Genomic DNA, 18,810 nt, shown 5'->3' with positions numbered 1-18,810 from the left:
TTAAGTCAAAACTTGCTGTACACTGAGGAAGTTAACTAGGACAGAAATGTTACAGTAGGCAAGAATCTGGTACGTTATGTTCTTACTAATATGTGGACGTAGGGGGGATAATTAAGTAAAGAAGAAATTACACTCTGGGAGAACTAAATGTTGTCTTTAGGGCATAGTTGTACTTTAAACTGTGGAAAGCCAATGATCCATGATTCAAGGAAGGGTTTCCTTTAACAGTGAGTGCATGTAAACTGGAAAGACAGTTTTTATACTTAATCTGAGACAGCAGATTGTCCACAACTAAAAAAAAAGTCTATTCTAGCAACATACATATCTCAAGGAAAATACATTTTCATGTCAAAATTAGGAGAAATAATGCAACGATTCAAACTATAACAGTGGAAGTAACAAAATCTGACTAATCCAAATTCTTTAGAATGAAAGAAATAAGGGCAGTACAATAAAAGCAGATGAGACAAATTAAACTATGTCCAGATATTACAATTTTGCAAAATTATTCCAGTGCTGTCAATGATTCATTAGAAATGGTATCTTATTTGCTTTTACAACAACAAGCTGAAAAAGTTATGCATATCTGTATTGTCACACTAAAGAATAGAGGCATATTTGCCAGCAGGGCCTTGTGGCTTTCACATTTCTGGTGTGTGCAGTTTTGTGATAAAAGATCGGAACTGATTTCCTTTTCATCACAGTTAGTGGGAGTCTCTACTCGGGGGTATGAGTTGTTAGCTGGAATGCTGTGATGAAGATCATATCTGCATTTGCTTGGAGAAGATTAGCACAGTCATTTTACTGCATTAGAATTCCCGTTGGATCTGTGGCATGGTGACTTGTGAAGATTATTTTTTAGGAAAATTAGATTATTTGATTAGAATCACCATTTCTCAACGACAGCTGAAGACAGTAGTTTTCTTAAAACATTAAAAGCTGTGATCCTGGTATGATGCTGTCAACATATTGCCTAATGGTGTCATTACAGAAAGGAATTCATTAAGTCTGCTAAATCACTATGTGCTGCAAGCTAGTCCTAAAAAGTGAGAAACAATTTTGTTTGTAAAATGAAAAGAAATTACTACATGCTATATGTCAAGTAAAACACAGCAAAAGTTTTATTATTTCACAATTAAGGGAGTTGTTGGCAGTGCTCAAATTTCAAGCCAAGAAACGATTGGGTCGTGACACTCACTTAACTTTGTCCATTTATTGTCTGCATTTGCATACAAAAATAATTTAGAGCCCTGCATCTTGATTTATTCCCTGCCAAATCTTTGTAGTTACAAAACTGCTGTAGTCTCTATCGCATCTGGATGTAATGCAATCAGAATCATCTCTTCAACAAGATTACATGACATGACAGTTCAAGGTTCTTAAGTTGTCCTGCAGCAATAAGGACAAGGCAATAGAAAAAGTAAGAAGAAGGAGTTGGAGGCTTGGTCTTCAGACATGGATTAGGATCAGGACATATAAATCAGTGCAGAAGGATGAACGGTCTGTCTATGCTCAGACGAAATTAAATAAAAAAATAATAATCTTCATGTGGATTAGAGAATAAAGATCTAATGTAGTGGTTTGGGAGTGCATACAGATGTAGAGTCGGGTTTGGCATAATGGTTAAAGTCTTTTCTTCACACACAAGGTTTAAGGTTTGATTCTAACCTTGAGTGATAGGTTAGGCTTACAATGACCCTTCAGGGCAGTTAGCCTAGTATTTGTCTATGAACCCAAGATGAAAATGAAATGTCTCATTCTGACATTTTCTTAAGAAAAAAAATATTATAGATTCACTAAATGTAGTTACAGCTAATAAAAAAAACACATACACACAAAGAGCAAAACCTTATCACATTTAAACCTAGCTACATCTGACATGTGTTGGGATGCATTTATGACAATTTGAGGGTCATGCATGCAGCATAGATTAATCCACACACCAGATTCCATCTTCATTGTCCACCCACCTTTGTCTCCAGCTTACTCTTCTAGAATTAAGTAAAGGTGCATATGTCATTTCACTTCTAGTTATTTTGATGTCTTAGTGACAACTCTGCACACACACACACACACACACACACACACACACACACACACACACACACACACACACACACAAAAACCTCTCAAGGAAGGCTGGAAGAATTCTACAATTCCCACAGCATTCATCATGGTGTGGTAGTAGTGCTACTAACATGGCTATGGTCAAGGATGTTCATCTATCTTTTGCTCTTGATTTAGTAGCATGCCTAAATTATCAGTAGGATATGATAACTCTTTTTTTTTCCTTCAGAGACATAATCAAGATACTTTGTAATTTGATGTGGGCTGACATTGTACTTGATACTGAAAAAGTTGAATACAAGTACGTATGATTTATTGAAAAAAAACACAAGATATAAAAATTAAGTCTTCATTTGTTTAATTGATTTATAATTAATATAAATTAATTTAGGCCTCTATATGGTTGGATTTTTTTCAAGTTACTTCTCTATTTAATCTGTTTTTTTTTAATTGACTGAGTTTATACACTGAAAAAGATTTTGTCTCAAAAGTTTTGCTATTGTCATTAATTGTGATTTTAAAGTTTTAATGAAACAGGTAATCTGGAAACAATGCTTTTGCCATTGCTTATGATTTTATTGTTTTAATAAAACTGGTGCCTTGGGAGTTCTTAGTTTTGTCTGTTGTGTAAGAACCGCCTTACAGTTACTGACAATCCACAACTTGATTCTAACAACTCTACCTGAGAGAGACACATCTGCTTATTCAGTCTGAAATCATGTCTCTTTTCTCCCACCACTGTCAGTCAGTTGTCTCATACCACTATGCCTACTGCAGTGAGGAAGTCAATAAATAATTGCATAAGCCCTCAAGCATGCACACAGATGACCTCAGCTATTTAGGGGCATACCTATACTTATTTATGCTACTTTAGCAAGTCATCCTGACTGCAAACCTGAACTCCTGTGGTCACTTAGGACGGCTTCTAATCATATTGCCCAGGATACAGGTGACACCACCAGAGGATATTCTGGCACATCACTTACCAGTCCAAATAAGACAGAATGCTGCAGTCAGAAGTCTTTCTTGCACTAGGATCAAGGATGTTGCAAGGCCCTTCAGGACACATCACTGTCCTAAATGAGTCACTCATATGGTAGTAGATGACCTTAGGCATTCTACCCTAAGGGAGATGCAGTGAGATACAATTGATCACACCACCCATGTCTCTGAACAGGGTAAAGTACTAGTGTTGAACAGTATTCTTTCCTTAAACAGAACAATGACAAAATTCACAGGTAATATAATTGGCTAAAATAACTGGTTAGTTAACTGGTGGTCATTTTAAGGGAATACAGTGAGGGTGTGTGTATGTGAACCATGGAAAAGTTGGAGAGCCGACTCTGTTTTTTCCAGGGACATGTGCATCTCGTACTCATGTTGTTAACATCATAGCTAGGTAATGCTCAACAGATGAGCATACTGAAATAGAAAGTTTGTTTTCAAATGATGCCCCAGGGGTTCTGCTCAGTGGTCAAAGTTTAACCAACACAATTATGGAGGTTCTGGTTTATCTTAACTTTGAAAATATCTATATCTGTGTAATTATTGATATCTGGTTTCAGAACAGTAGCAGCACCCTGCTTACCAGGATATTGTGCCTAACATCCATTTAGAACCACTAGAGGTCCAGAGACATATGTATTTTTAGAAGTTCTATTATTTTATGTCTGATATTTCATAATACAAATCTAGAATTTCTACAGGTCCTACTGTAGATCAACAAAGCTGCCTACCACATACAGAGCATAATGATCACCTTATACAACTCTGTTAGCTACCCACCAAACACAACAGCATTTTATAGGGAACTTAATTATCTCTCTATCAGCTGGTAAACATATATTACTTTTTATAAATAAGAATTGGTCTTTGTGAATACCAAATCCCTATTGTAAATTGTCCCTGCTGTCTGCAGAGATTTTATCCTTCTTGACCTTATCCTTACAAGCACCTTCCTTCCTCTTCCAGCCCACATGTTTTTACATCCTTGGTAAACTCTGATTACATTACTGTTCCCTTTATTCTCAGTACAATCCTGTCTCTCATATTTATTTACTTATTCATTTGACATTTGTTGACCAGGTTGGCCCAGCTGGGACAGAGCCCTTTTTAAGTGAAGACCCGGGGAGAAAAGCTCCACAGTTAATTCATACATTTCAGTTAACTTAGTACTGAGATAATAATATAAAATGTCAAGTAGATATAAACAAAGAAGGTTAACATGAATATCAATTACTGTCTACATATCAGCACGTATTACGGTATACTGCAGAATAGAAGAAAACGATACAGATGAAAATTTACAAGGCAAAGTATAGTGGTACAGTGTAGTAAAAAAAGAAAAGCAATTCAGATAAAATTTGCAAGGCAAAGTGTAGTGGTTACAGTGTAGTAAAAGTTAAGTGAGTAAGTGTTTATAAGCTTAGTCTTCCAGCTGTTGAAGAGTTAAACATCAGAACAGATTAAACTGGCTGTGAAAGGAAGAGGAGGTAGCACGAAAAGGTTTGTTTAAGAGTCTAGGTTCCAGACAGGCAGTTAGGAAAGATGGCTTGCAGTGTAGAAGTGAAGAGTGATAGAGCGGAAGGTAGAGTTTCACTGAGGTAGGAGAAAGGTGAGATATTGGGTGGCTATAGACTTTGGTCAGCTCAAAGGGAGATAGCATAGGCATAGTTTATTTTTGTTTAACTGATTCTTTACTGCCTTTCTGAATTGCAGTTTGGGTCTAATGTGTCGGATGTCAAGTGGTAGTTTATTCCAGTTTTCAGCAGGGGAACAGCTATAAAGGTTTTTTCCTATCTTGATCCTGGGTTTATGAATGGGCAGGAGATGTTGGTCAGAGCTCCAGAGTTTTCTTGCTGGGGTGTAGGAGGAGGTAATAGATGTGAAACTGGGGCAGAAAGTGGGCTGGTATAGAATGGAATGAATTATCTGAAGCTGAGAGGGGAGAAGGATATAGGGGAATTCTAACCAGTTCAGTTTATGGAGTGCTAAGCAGTGATGAGAGGAGTATGGTGGTTCAGCAGCAAATTTAGCTACCTTGTTGTATGTGGACTCTAGTTTAGTAATGAGTGAAGTCTTTAAATTGGTGAGAATTTGAGAGCCGTAGAGAAGGATTGGGAGTAGGTAGGCATGTGATAGAGCTGTTTTAGCTTTACTTGAGAGAAATTTTTGTTTCTGTAAAGGAGACCAAGTTTTTGATGTGTTTTCATAATGTTACTTGTTTTTTTAATATTTTTTAGTATTATTCCAAGGCCATCTTATTACTGCTTACTAATACCTTGGTCACACACAAGGCATACTCTCCTGAAAAATGCAGAATGTAGCCCTCACCTCAGCGTACTCCTCAGTATTCTACTCCCTTGAGAGTGCATGCATAGTAGAAGCTATTCTTGTTTGCAACAAAAGCAGTAATATATTTTAAAAATTGTATTGGTGTAATGTCTGTGTAACTAACTCCAGAGGAAAAATAAAAGCTGACAGCTCTATTTAAAATAATTTTTCTCCAACATTGTAAAAGCAACTTAAAAGTATTATACAAGACAGACAGTCAGGCACACACTTAGGAGGGTAAAGCCTCTTAATAACATATATTTGCTTTCAGCACTAAGTGCAACTACAAGTCCTTCTTCAACTAAATTTGGAAATTCAGAAGTAATTTCAAATTCTCTAAGCTCATCACCAATTATATATCCCACTCTGACCCAGAAAGTATAGCTAATATCCTTGCTTATAAAGTTAGCACCAACTTCACACATCCATCCCACACATCTTATCTGCAAACAGTGTCCTCCCATATAGTGACATTTGTTATGACTCTTGCCTATGTGGTTTCTACTCCTTCCAAACCTAAAAAGTTTAGCTTGATTGGTTCTAGCAACAGTTGAGGCAGTTTTTTTTCTGTATATTACACCACCACATAGCTCGATCTCAGCTAAATGCATTTAATCTTAAGTCACATCATGGGCTATGTACCTGAAACGTGGAGCATTGCCACAGTTCTCACCCTCTGCAAGTCAGAACTACAAGAAACTTTATTAACTGTAAAGCTACAGGATCCATTACCCATGAACTAATTAACAATGACATAGTTGACCTCCAGACTCCCAATTCCAGTTAAGTTCAATTTGTTAAGGTCATATCATGCCTATTTAACCGAGTCAATTTAATTCTTCATCAGCTCACAGAAGTTAGGATGAGGGCAAGTCATTCCATATTGCCTAACTCAACCTTGCTAAAGCCTTTGATACTATTCCCTAAGTGGGCATCATAAGCAAACTCTCTAGTATGAGCATTCACCCTTACCTTGTCTGCTGGCAACCAGTTGGCTTAGGGACTGAACTCACATAGTCCAAATAGGGGTTATCTCCTGCAGCTCTAGAAATGATACTACAGGTATTCCACAGGATTCAGACTTAGGCCCCCTCCTGTATGAAATTTAATTCTCAGAGGAGAACTTATGCATCTGTTCTTTATGAGTATTAGATGACTAGATAACTCCTCTGATAGGATGACTAGATAACTCCTTTGATAGTGAGGCCTGTTTGACCATCATGACTTACTTGTTTTCAGAAACTCCTGCTCTGCACTGCTTATCTATCATGGCATTTCTTGTAGATCCTAAGCATTTCTTTTAAGTTCAAGGATGTCATTCTTTCCCTTTACGTCTCCCAGATCAGACCCATTATTAAATATAATGCCCATTCTGGAATGCAGCTCTCTAGGCACTTCACACAACTTGAAAGGCCCCAAAGATTCCAAACTAGAAAAATATTTAGTTTAAGCTACCAGCCCATACTAAAACCCTCTTCCTGCTGCTTAGTCTATTACATACTCTTGCGAGATGATCTTTGCCAACCAGTTTGTGTTAATAAACACCCCTTACTTTTCAAATTACTCCCCACCCTTATAAATCAAACAGTTCAACAAAAAACCTTTTGCAACAACATAAACATTTACTGTAAAATCAGTAGTAGGTGATAGGTTTCTTATTCTTCTCAATCCAACCTTTGGAATAAACTCCATTTAACAGTAAGCAGAGTAGTTGTCTCCTGAAACACTTTAAATCAAATGCCGATGACAGCATGGCAGCTCAGTTAATACCCGGCATTAACACTAATGATCTCCTGTTAAAAGGAAACTAGTATACCCTTACCATTTCAAGGAAGATGTGAATAAGCTTCTAGATTACTAGAAACTTAAGAATGTGCAAACCCTTGATCTGCTCTTGTTGCAGCATTAAACCTACTTCTTTGGAACTATGAATATTCTAGATGCCATAGATTTTGACAGCCTAACAGATATGCTGGATAGTCTTAGCAAATACAGGCAAGTGACATTATTAGTGAGAAACAGCAAAGTAGCATATTTGTTTTGTGCATTGAGTCAATAGTTTAAGAATCAGTTTGTCACATAAAAAACAATGCAGTTTTACATCACTTTATCATTCAATCATTGTTATTTATCTCCAGCTACCTCTGCAGACAACTCCATTTGTAACACACGGTCTGTATAAAATACGACGATGTGCTTTTTCTTTTTGGGAAATACATAATAAATGATATGTATCATAATTAACTATGAGCTCACTAAAGGTTAGGGAATAGAAAAAAACTAGATAAAAGCATCTCAAACTAGACTAGCTCAAATGCACTTTGAATATGAGAGAAGCTTCCACTATACCCTTCACCCTTGGAAGTAATGTTATACAAAGTGCTCCAGGCAGAAGCAGTGCTGTATATAGCTGCAGGGCACGTCTTTCATCTGCCAGATGAACAGGCCCACCTGCATAACTAAGCCATGTACACAGCTGCCTACTTATATTTCATCTTAACATATAAAAGCAAATGTAATAGATATCATAAGAAAATTACTAAAATATAAAATGGCTACACAGACAACTAAGTCATACACAAGAAGCAAAAGCATACTAAAGGTTAATAACAGTTTGCAAACAAAGTTCAGTAGAATAACTCAGTTAGTGGCAACTTCTAGAAAAAAAAACAGACTGCAACATAACATGTTTAAACTGCAACATTCTTCCTTCTGAATATTCTCAGATACATCAACTCATTTATGCTATACTGACTGATTTTAATATATTGTACAGCATTTTTCTTAAAGTGAAACTGTAAACTCTTTTTAATACCTCACATCTGACCTTAAAATCTTAGAAGATATGGTGGAAATACAAGTGAAGTCAATCCTACTGATCTCCTTGGACATCTCACAGTTTGTTTTTTCGACAACATGATACCCCCAGGCTGCATCATACTTTCCATTTCCTCTTTCCACTGTAGAATTGATCTTTAACTATACACTTCTCCTCTCTTTAAAATAGTCTCAGTTGTGTATAAGATTTGTTCTTAATTACAAAGTCCTACTACACCAAAAGTGAAAAAGAAAGGATCTCCTCTTTTATTGGTGAGTGCCTCTCCTTGCATTCTCTAGCTGTTCTTCAAAATGAGTCACATGTATGCATGGTGCAAACCCACTGTATTCCATTTTAGGGCAGAAAGATGCCGATCTTAATTTGAATTAATTTTATTTATGGGTTAATTTGATATGTCTACTGGCCATGTGTCCCTTTTCAGGGGGGGGGGGTCAAGTCAGAAAGCACTGTCACTTACGTTTTCTTGAGAATAATGTTTAGTTTCTCCCAACATCTCTTGTATGTTTTTGCATCCCATCTTATACAGCAGGTTCATAACTATTTACTAGGCTAACAATCACAAGGGCCTTTTTAAGCCTAAATATGCATCCCAAATCTCTGACAAGTTCTGGTACCCTTAATAAGTGTAAGCAGGGGCTTGGGAGATGAAACATTTGCAAGCAGGGGCCTGGGAGATGAACCATTTACAGCCTGCCTGTGTCCATTCGAGATACAGGTGCCAAATGAGGGATGAATTTCTTGTTCCCCATCCAGTTGTCCAAGTTACACCTCATTTGGGTTATGGAGGAACTATGCTTTACATACCTGTCTCTCCAGCAGGTTCTGTGTATACAACAGGCAAGGTTTATGTCTTTAAAATGGGTAATTCTGGTGCTGTTTTTTTGCAGATATGCAGAAGGTCCATCTGACAATGCCTTGTATGCCAGGCATAGATCTCCCCTCAACAGCCTTTAGAAGACAGAATACAGGGATGGGGCCTTGAGGTGGTCTACGTAGGACATGCTACTTGCACAATGTATTCTTTTAGTGAGAAACATCTGTGGACGTTCCAATTGTTGGATGTGCATGGTTAGGTACATACCAAATGGGGCGTTGTATTCAATGATAGGTTTGATGAATGTTGAACACAGTGAAACGGTTACCTCCTTAGACCTAGATGCCATACCTTTGTTTATAAGTTGCACAACACAGAAGGAGTTTCTCACTACTACAGACACATGATGATCAAAGGCTTGATTACTATCTATGTGTGCCCCAAGTCCCTCACTAATGGATCAGCTCTTGGGGTATTGCTGTCAATATGATTGTTAATATGGGTGGATGACTTCCTGAAAGATATTATTACATATGTCTTGGCATTAAGTTTTACTCCATGGCTCTGACACCAATTATTTATTGGTGTCAGCTCTTACTGGAGAACATTCGTGTCAGTGAGGGATTCTGTGACTGGTACTAATTTGCAATCACCTGCAAATTTAGTCAGCCAGAGGCCATTGGCATTGGCCTTGATTTTAGAGAAGTAAATTCTACAAAGAAGTGGTCCCAGGACCAATCCTTGAGGGACTCCACTTGTAACTAGATGCTTTGTAGAGGTGGACTCACCAATTCTAACTTCCTGGGTCCTGTCTGTGACCCAGCTGGCTATCCACTGGGTAATACAAGGGTTTACACCTAACCTCTTGAGTTTGCCAACAATGCAGTGAGGTATTGTGTCAAATGCCATGGCCAAGTTAAGGTCATCCACTGCATTGGTGACCATCTGAAAGAAGTCCGCCAGGTTGACCAGGCATGACCTGCACTTGATGAAGCCAAACTGGACTGGGTCCAGTGTCTGGACGTTTTCTATGTCCTTACTGATCATTTCCTTTATAATTCTTTCCATGGATTTTTATATGAGACTAGGAGACTTATAAGTCTTTAGTTTCCAGTGTTTGTAGATGGCCCAACCTTGGGCAGAGGGATTACTGCTGATATTCTCCATTCATCAGGCATGAAGCCAGTTTGATGGCTATAGTTAAGTAGCAATTACAGAGAGCCTGATAGGTCATATTTCATGCTAATTAGAAGGCATCCTGGGATATCATCTGGGACCATTAATATAGTGTACTTGGCCTTAGAGAGAATATTAAAGACTTCTTCCCTAGTGATAGTAGAGGGAGATATATTTGATGTTAATTCCCAATGAAGGTTGATGGGGAGATAAAGCTAAAGTTGGAGCTGAATTTGCTGGTCAGTAGATTTACTATATCAGCTGGACCAGTATAGTGGGTCCATTAACCATGAGCTTTGTACACAATCCTGTATTGCCTTTGAAGCTGTGGACATAGCTAAAGAATGGTTTGTGGTTATCTTTGGCCTGGCAGGCCAATGTTACCTCAGATTTCGCTTGGTAGATTTTATTTGTCCTCTGAGTTGTTTATTTAATGAGAGTGCTTTTATCCTGGTGTGTGCTACACAACCTAATTTTTGCCATGATTTTCTTCCTTCTATTATTCAGCCTACTGATGTTGCAATTCCATCAGGGTGGCTTATTTTTTGAGTTAGTTCTGTACTTTTTTGTGGTGGGTACAGCTGCATCTAAGGAGCTGCTAACATGCTTGCATTAGGAGTCTGTGAGGAGGTCTGCATAGGCAGCAGTGTTCTCAGGGATTATGGGGGATTGAAATTTTGCAAGGTTATCACATAATAGTGGGAAATTAGCCTTAGAGTAGTTCCTGAATATTCCAACGTTAGCTGGGATTCCAGGTTTTATTTTTACTTAAAAAAAGACTATTTTGTGGTCTGACCTTGCCAGACAAGACGCACACTATGGGTTGTGCGGCATTGTCCTTTATTAGTGAGGACTAGATCCAATATGTTTGCACTGTTGGTTGGTGTATTGACAATCTGGTCCAGAGAGCTAGTGTTTATAAAATCCAGGAATCTCTGTGTCTATACTTTTGGTGTCATATTTGATTCCCAGTTAATAGTGTGGTAATTAAAGTCACCTATGAATGTGGTATTGGGTTGGATGGTTAGTGTTTTCATTAAGTTTAAATGCATGTTTTGAGTTTCTTGGCTCATAGAGGGGGACCTATAGTTTGCAATGAAGTGGCATTTTGTCTATGTTGATTTGAATGTGGAGAAGCTCAAGTGCATTGTCCTGTTTGACCAGGCTTCAGGTATATTTACTTTTGACATAAATTGAGATACCTCCACCTTTAGTCAATGTCTACACAGTAGCTGGTCTAAATGTGTGGAAGTCATTATAACCTTGCACTACCAGTATGTGCTCCATGGCTTTAAACCATGTATCAGTGATCACACAGACATCAGCATTCTCTAGGGGAAGAGAGCTTGCAGAGTGTGGGCTTTTTTTGTTTAGACCCCTAGCACTGAGCTGTGACACCTTTTGATTTTCTTGGTTTTGATTTTATTATATCAGAAGTGCTTTCAGTTTGGCATTGCATAAAGAAGGCACTGTGGAAGAGGAGGAAGTTTTAGCTAACATTTGAAAGCTTAGAGGGGAGAGGTGCAGACCATCCCTAGCAAAGCAGCGTGGTTTGTTGACCATCTCCTTCCATGTTAACAAATATTGCACCCCCTCAGAATGACATCAGAAACTAAGCCAATTATTAAAGTCAGTCATCTTTTGTTCGTCTTGTGGCATAATCTTTGGTGAAGGTAAAATGCTGCTCAGTGCTAGGCACATATCCTGGGACACATATTCAGAGAGCTCCATGGTGTCTCTCATCATATAGCCTGTGGAAGTACATGTCATATCATTTACACCCATTTGGATTATGACTGATTCATATTGGTACTTGTGGTCCAATAACCTGAGTACATGCTTAATGTGATGGATCCTGGCCCCTGATAAGCAATGGACTGTGACGTTCTCCATACTCAGCCTAGTGAAAGGGACATCAGTATGTCTCACATTGGAGTATTTAATGACCAGAATGTTGGACTGTGGGCTGGCTTGCCTTATGGGCTTAGAAGATGAGGCTTCATGAGATGTGGCTGTTCTTTTGAAAGAGTGCATTCAGGGTTGTTGATGATATTTGTTATATGTTCTTCATCTAGCAGGTCTTTGGGGTTTAGGAAGGTTACACGTAAGTTCCTCAACATATGTGGGTCTATGTGTGTCTGCTTTGAACTGTGTGTGATATGTATAGCATGTGTGCTACTGACAACCTGATTGACATTAGGAATGCTTTTATGTGACAGCCTTGCTTCCAGAGACATTGTGTAAATACATCTCTCATATACTATATCAGTTTGTTTGAGAATTAACTACTTGTCAATAAACATGATGCAATTTCTGCATTACCTCTGGATCCGCATATCTAACAACCTGGTAACAGAGATAGTAGGAAATTTCATATCCATGGCAAATGGCCCTTTTTTTCCTTGATTAGATGGTTGGAGTAGGAATATAAAGTAATGTCAGGAGTATCTGGTTTGCAACTCTGGAGTCAGTGCTTGTCACTGCAAATTATTGTCGTGTGTGCGACTAGGTATTGGGGAAATATCAAGGGTACCTTTACAGGAAAATGGCAGCTGAAGGTGTTTGCATCTATTGAGGGCACTGCCAAACACTTGAGGGGAAACTGATAATGGTCTTGGAATAGATGTTGCAGATTTTAAATGGAAAAGGGAAGAAAATTAGTTAATATCCTAAGAGATGCAGTGTGCAGTAATCAGATATGAAAGAAGGGGTAACATAAGCTTTAGCTATCTAAGTGGGGAGACACTAATTTTAAAACAGCAAGCTAGATTGGAAGGTGGTGAGGACTTTGTACTCCTTCTCTATGGAATACAGTGGGATGGCCAATAAATTTAAAAAGACTGAAGGGGATTGATTTCTCAAAATGATAATTCGGGGCTTACTCAGAATAACCAATGAAAGAGGAGATGAAAAGAAATATGTGGTCAAATTAACATTAGCGGCAGGTAACTAGAATGACAGCTGAGTTTAAAAATACAACAGCACTAGGGTGGGTTGGTGGGAGAAATTTTAATTTCTTTGTGACTCACAAGAAACACAACTGTGATGTCTTTCCTAATTTAAACATGCAATTTCAAGCAGAATGCAAGTAAATTACAGTGTAAAGAAAAAAAAACACAACAAACAGAAATAGCAGAAGGCAATGAAGCAAACAAAATACAGAAAGAAAAAAATCTAACCTATCCCTCACAGCATTCTGTGGATTAGTATGAGTGAGCTTTTTTCCAGTACAGTCTTGGAATGTTTTATTTTACCCATTAAATAGAATGTTTAGTTCCTGTCTCCACAGTTCACAGTTAATTAGCATTAACTGACCTGTTATAATTTCTGTATTAGGAGGCACCGCTGTGGTCCTTCCTAGTTTAAATATGCAATTAAAAGCAGAATACAAGTGACACATGATGTAAAGAAAATGAACCACAATATACAAAATAGAAGAATGTAATGAAGCAATACGAAATACAAGAAAGCAAAAACAAACTAACCTTTCTCTCACAGCAATCTATGGCAGAGTCTGAGCGAGCTGTTCCAGTAAAGCTTTGAGATGTTTTATTTTACCCCTTAAATAGAACGTTTAGTTCCTAGCACCACTGTTAGGTCAAAGGTACTTAACCTTAACTGACCTGTTCTAATTTCTGTGTGACTAACAAGAGACACAGCTGTGGTCTCTTTTCTAGTTTAAATATGTAATTAAAAGCAGAATACAAATAAAACACAGTGTAAAAAAATAAACTACAGTATACAAAACAGAAGAAGGCAATGAAGCAGCACAAATACAAGAAAGCAAAAACAAAGTAACCGTTCCCTCAGAGCAATCTGTGGCAGGGTCAGTGACCTTTTCCAGCTTTTGCATCATTCTTATTATCTATACTTCATCTCATCTAGCTGCTTGATACACATGCCTAAATACAGTCACCAGACCTGAAGAAAGTACCCAAAGGATACGCTCCCAAAGCCTTGCATGATGAATGGGAAGGTGATCCAGTCCTGCCTCTGACACAATCTCTTTGATTAAACACCCTGATGCTTTGCTGCCAATTTGCAGCATATTACAGATTTTTTTCTAGTAAAACATTTTTCTTTTGTATATACTTCTCATATTTACATTACCAAGAAGTCAATCTATGTATGACATTCACATTATACATTACCCTGTTTAGGATATAGACACCAAACACAAGCTATAAAGTTAATATAGGTTTGCCTCCAAGCCACCACAAACACTGATACAAATAACATTTTGGTTGACTTCAGCAAACATCCTGTTTACTATGGATGAATTGTGCAGTTTCACCTACATGCAGATCCCAGTCATGCTGCACAATCACTAAGTAGCCTTTAGCAGGCTAAACACAGACCATATGATAACTACTGTCTCATCTGTCACATTAGAAATCAAATCCATGTTTACTTCATGGATGCACATTTTATGACTCTGTAATCAGGCTGGTTCCACCTCTATAATTAGCCCTAAGGCTTCCAGTTTCTGAGAACCATTCCTACTGGCTGATATTTTATTTCATTTTCCAATCATTGCCCTAAGGTTATAGCCATTTCTGTGGTGAATATGGATAAAGAAGTGACCATAGCCAGATGATCATGGACTATTTAACAACCTTTGCTGACTTCTGGCATCAGCCAGTTGTAAATGTAGAGACACAGGACAGAGATGTGGTGCTTGGTTTGATATACCATGGTAGCCACATTTTGGCACATGGTTGGAAGTAGTTGAATACCATCTAGTCAACAGTGAATCTGAACTTTGGTGAGTGCATAGTAGGCTGATAACTGGAGGGGAGATTACATTTAATAGAAGTTATCATCTCCAGTTATTTTATACTTTACTGGTGTGAGAAAATGCTATGAGTTGAAGGGGGGTGGATTTAATCAGGTATAGCTGTCCATTGGTCCTGGGTTACATCAGGGGATATTATGTATTGAAATAAAATAAAACTGCATTGTCAGTATATGCACCGACTTTTTACAAAGCCATATCCTCATCTGAACTAATGTACAACAACTGCTATATATTTTACCTTCATTTGTTATGTCTCTGTAAAAAGGTGATGTCTTTATATCAGACCTGAAAGAAATCCATCAAATTGTCTCCTATTTGAAATGTCGGCACTCAAAATGCTGAGTACTGACAAGCAGAAAAAATAAAAGACCAAAAACACAGAAGAGGGGATCTCAAAAATCTCTCTTCTCCTTAAAACGTCTTATTGCAGGGAGGCCATTTCCCCTCCTACACAACCCCATGTGGGGGGCAAGCCTCCCACACCCCCTGAAGTAATATATACCAACTCTAAGATTGCTATACCTCAGAGAAATGGGAATATTCCAAGAAATGGTTTCCCATACTTGATATATGTTATGTTAGTCTAATCTTTCAGATATTCGGTTTCCATGTTTCAGGACTAGTGGGTCCTGATATTTCAAATGGTTAGTCATAAAGTCACATAGGGCTAAAACAGCAATCAAGATGGGAAAAATAAATATATTTTTGAACAGTTTGTGTTTTTTTTCTGCAGTGAAAGCTCAGTCTCATGTATTTCAACATTAATGCTACAGATATAGCTAGCAAAAGTTTAAGTAGTACGCAAATAAAATCCCAGTAAAATTTTACAAACGCAGTCCAAAGCTTCATTGCAAATAAATCCATTAATGACAAATACAAGCACTAAACTGCATTATGTAGCAAAGTTCCAGAAGAACAAAGTAATGCCATGTGAACTTAACAGTCACTACACTATCTTTTATTTCAAGCTCCATTTATATCACACTTATTACAAGCAGCAGAAGGAAGAGACCTACCTGAGGGTAGCATTATCTCCTTGGCATACTGTGATATTGTCAGGAGGCTGAATGAAGTCCAGAGTCCGTACCAGAAACCCTGAAGGAGAGATGGAGAGAAAGATTAGGATTATTGAAGAATAACATTTCACATGCACACATCAGAGGCAGGAAATGCTAGCACACTTCAAAGAAATCCAGTTTACAAAACAATTGTGTGTGTGTGTGTGTGTGTGTGTGTGTGTGTGTGTGTGTGTGTGTGTGTGTGTGTGTGTGTGTGTGTGTGTGTGACTTCGTACACGCACGCATGTGCGTCAGGACACCTTTCATAGTACTATTAAAGATACTTTTCAACCACAAAAAGCAGCAGTTTCATTCTACTAGTTTGTGAAAGCAGTACCTGTATGTAAGATATATTTTATCCACTGTAGTGTTCCATATTTATATTTGAAAACCAGTGATCTTTATACCTTAAATCAGACTATAAATATTACAGCAAATATTTCAAAAGAATGGCAGTAAATGCTGTAATAAAGACAGAATAAATGAGCATGTCTGAGAGAGAGGATGCTGGTCTGATCATCAATATTCATCAAAGTGGCATAAATATAACTTAGGTGTAATTGCCTTGTGGTACAAGTTGATTTGCATCTCAGATAGCTCAGTTATTTTGTTCATGTTTATATACAACACTAAATACAAATGCTCTAACTTCTTTTTGTGATTTGCTAAAGAGAAGCAACAAAAGCGAGGAGTCTGATAGCCATTTATATTTACTTCTAATACGTAAATCGTGTAAGCCCTGAAAGCGCTTAATTATTAACAAACTTGCTCACAATTAAAAGTAAATCAGCATTGATTCTAATAATCTAACAGAGTGCTGCACTCAAATCTCACCAAAAACATCTATCCCTCTTTCAGACTGACATTAATACTACAAGGAGCAGGAAAACAGCTGATGTTCAAAAAACGTTTTAAAAGCCTTGTTTGCAAAACTGGACTGTTATGCAGGAGCACACATATTTATGAAGCCTTACAGTTTCAACCCTCATTAATAACGAGAACATGAATTAATCAAATTGTCTTTAGTGGAAGAATTGCCTGTCTGGAGTTCCTACCCTCTACCGTCTCATTTTATTGCCCGTCTGGATTTCCTACCCTCTACCATCTCATTTAATTGAGGAGTGATACTAGTACCATAGCAGTTGAAAGTCACCCCTACCTAGGTGCCTTAATCTATAATGAGGAACGCACTTTAAATCTGTAGTCCAGATATACTGTTATACTGTAAATGTGAATAATGTGTGTGTGTGTGTGTGTGTGTGTGTGTGTGTGTGTGTGTGTGTGTGTGTGTGTGTGTGTGTGTGTGTGTCTATATATATATATATATATATATATATATATATATATATATATATATATATAGACATGTACACAGAGAGAGAGAGAGAGAGAGAGACAAAAGTCCTGCATTTCCTGAAAATCCTTGTTGGTCAACATCTGTTAAATCGACCGCATTTGGTTGAAATACACAGATGGTCAACAAGTGTTGAAGAATGACAAGCCATGAGTAGGGGAATATTCCCTTTCCCAGATGATTCTGCAGTCTGGGAGTTAGTATACACAATTAGCAAGATGAGTGCTGCCCTCCCAGATGGAAGGGAGTGCATAGAGGCTTGCTCCCCTCCAAAGTTATTTGTATTATTTGATGGAAAAATTGCACGCTTCAAGGTGCTTTATTAGAGGATATGTACTACCAGGCCAACATTTGTTTTGTTGAACTTTTGAGGTCGATATTTCCAAAGTCAACATTTAGGCTACTCGACTATAGTTAGACCCATATATAAATATATATACATATATAGTCTGAAATTGTGAGCAACTTGGAGTACCACCCACTCCTCTCCACTCCAAGGTACATTGAGTTGGGTGTATGAGGCTAAATCCTCCCCGCAAAACACTTTAAAGGAGTTAGAGCAAGTTGGCACATATATTGCCTATTCTGCAAACAGGACTAAATTATTGATCTGTCCCTGATTTTTGGCATAACTGTAAATGTCAACAATAGCAGGCCATGCTTGCTACCCTGTCACCTCACAGGCCAATTCCTGTTGCAAAATGGAAGACCTCACAGAAAATACTTAACAGTCATGTGTATTATCAGTCCTTCCTATTGTTGCAATATTTATCATGCTAAAGCAAAGGGTGAAAAGGTTATAATTCAGACTTTGACTGTTAGCATCTCTCAATGATTACAGCACTATACAGCCAGTCAAGGAGTCCATCCCATAAGGTGAATTGTGAACACAGACATCAACCACATGACAATTGCCCTCTTCATTTCCCTGGTAATAAGCAAAATCTAGTAATTGTTTTTTTGCAGTGTATCACAAACCTGCTAGAGAAACAAAGACACGTAACTCCTTCATCTTAATGTACAAGTATGGCTGGTTCAAACACACATTGCACAGTTAGGACACTGACATCAGTTTATGTAATACATTTATTATAGATCTGTTAGATCTGTAAGATGTGTAGCACCTTTCATGTTCGTTCATTTTATATCTTCCTTGACACGCACAAGAAGTGAATGCATTTTATGGAAGTGTTTTTAAATTCAGTAACAGCAGACTTCTCACCTGTGCTCTGTTTTAGAGGGGCATTCTTGTTTTTTAGGCCCGAGTTACGCTGCACATAATATACCTATTTTTGGAGGTGCACCTCTATTTTCAGGCTTGAATCACCTCTTCATAATATTTCCCTAATCCCTCTCACAACATGAAATTTT

General features: G+C 37.8%; 1 protein-coding gene across 1 annotated transcript in view; it reads right to left on the bottom strand.

Annotated features, from left to right (window-relative positions):
* Positions 1-18,810, bottom strand: part of IGLON5 (IgLON family member 5) — a 1,615,534-nt gene that overhangs the window by 1,470,106 nt on the left and 126,618 nt on the right. The window contains exon 4 of the mRNA XM_044079340.1: positions 16,044-16,122. Coding sequence (XP_043935275.1) covers positions 16,044-16,122 — 79 coding nt within the window. The remainder of the gene's footprint in view (positions 1-16,043; positions 16,123-18,810) is intronic.

The sequence above is a fragment of the Protopterus annectens genome, chromosome 8.part0, assembly GCF_019279795.1.
Source record: "Protopterus annectens isolate FY-2018-M chromosome 8.part0, PAN1.0, whole genome shotgun sequence".
Classification (NCBI taxonomy): Eukaryota; Metazoa; Chordata; order Ceratodontiformes; family Protopteridae; genus Protopterus; species Protopterus annectens.
The sequence above is the reverse complement of the archived record's forward strand: the minus strand, read 5'-3'. Positions and strand labels throughout refer to the sequence as shown.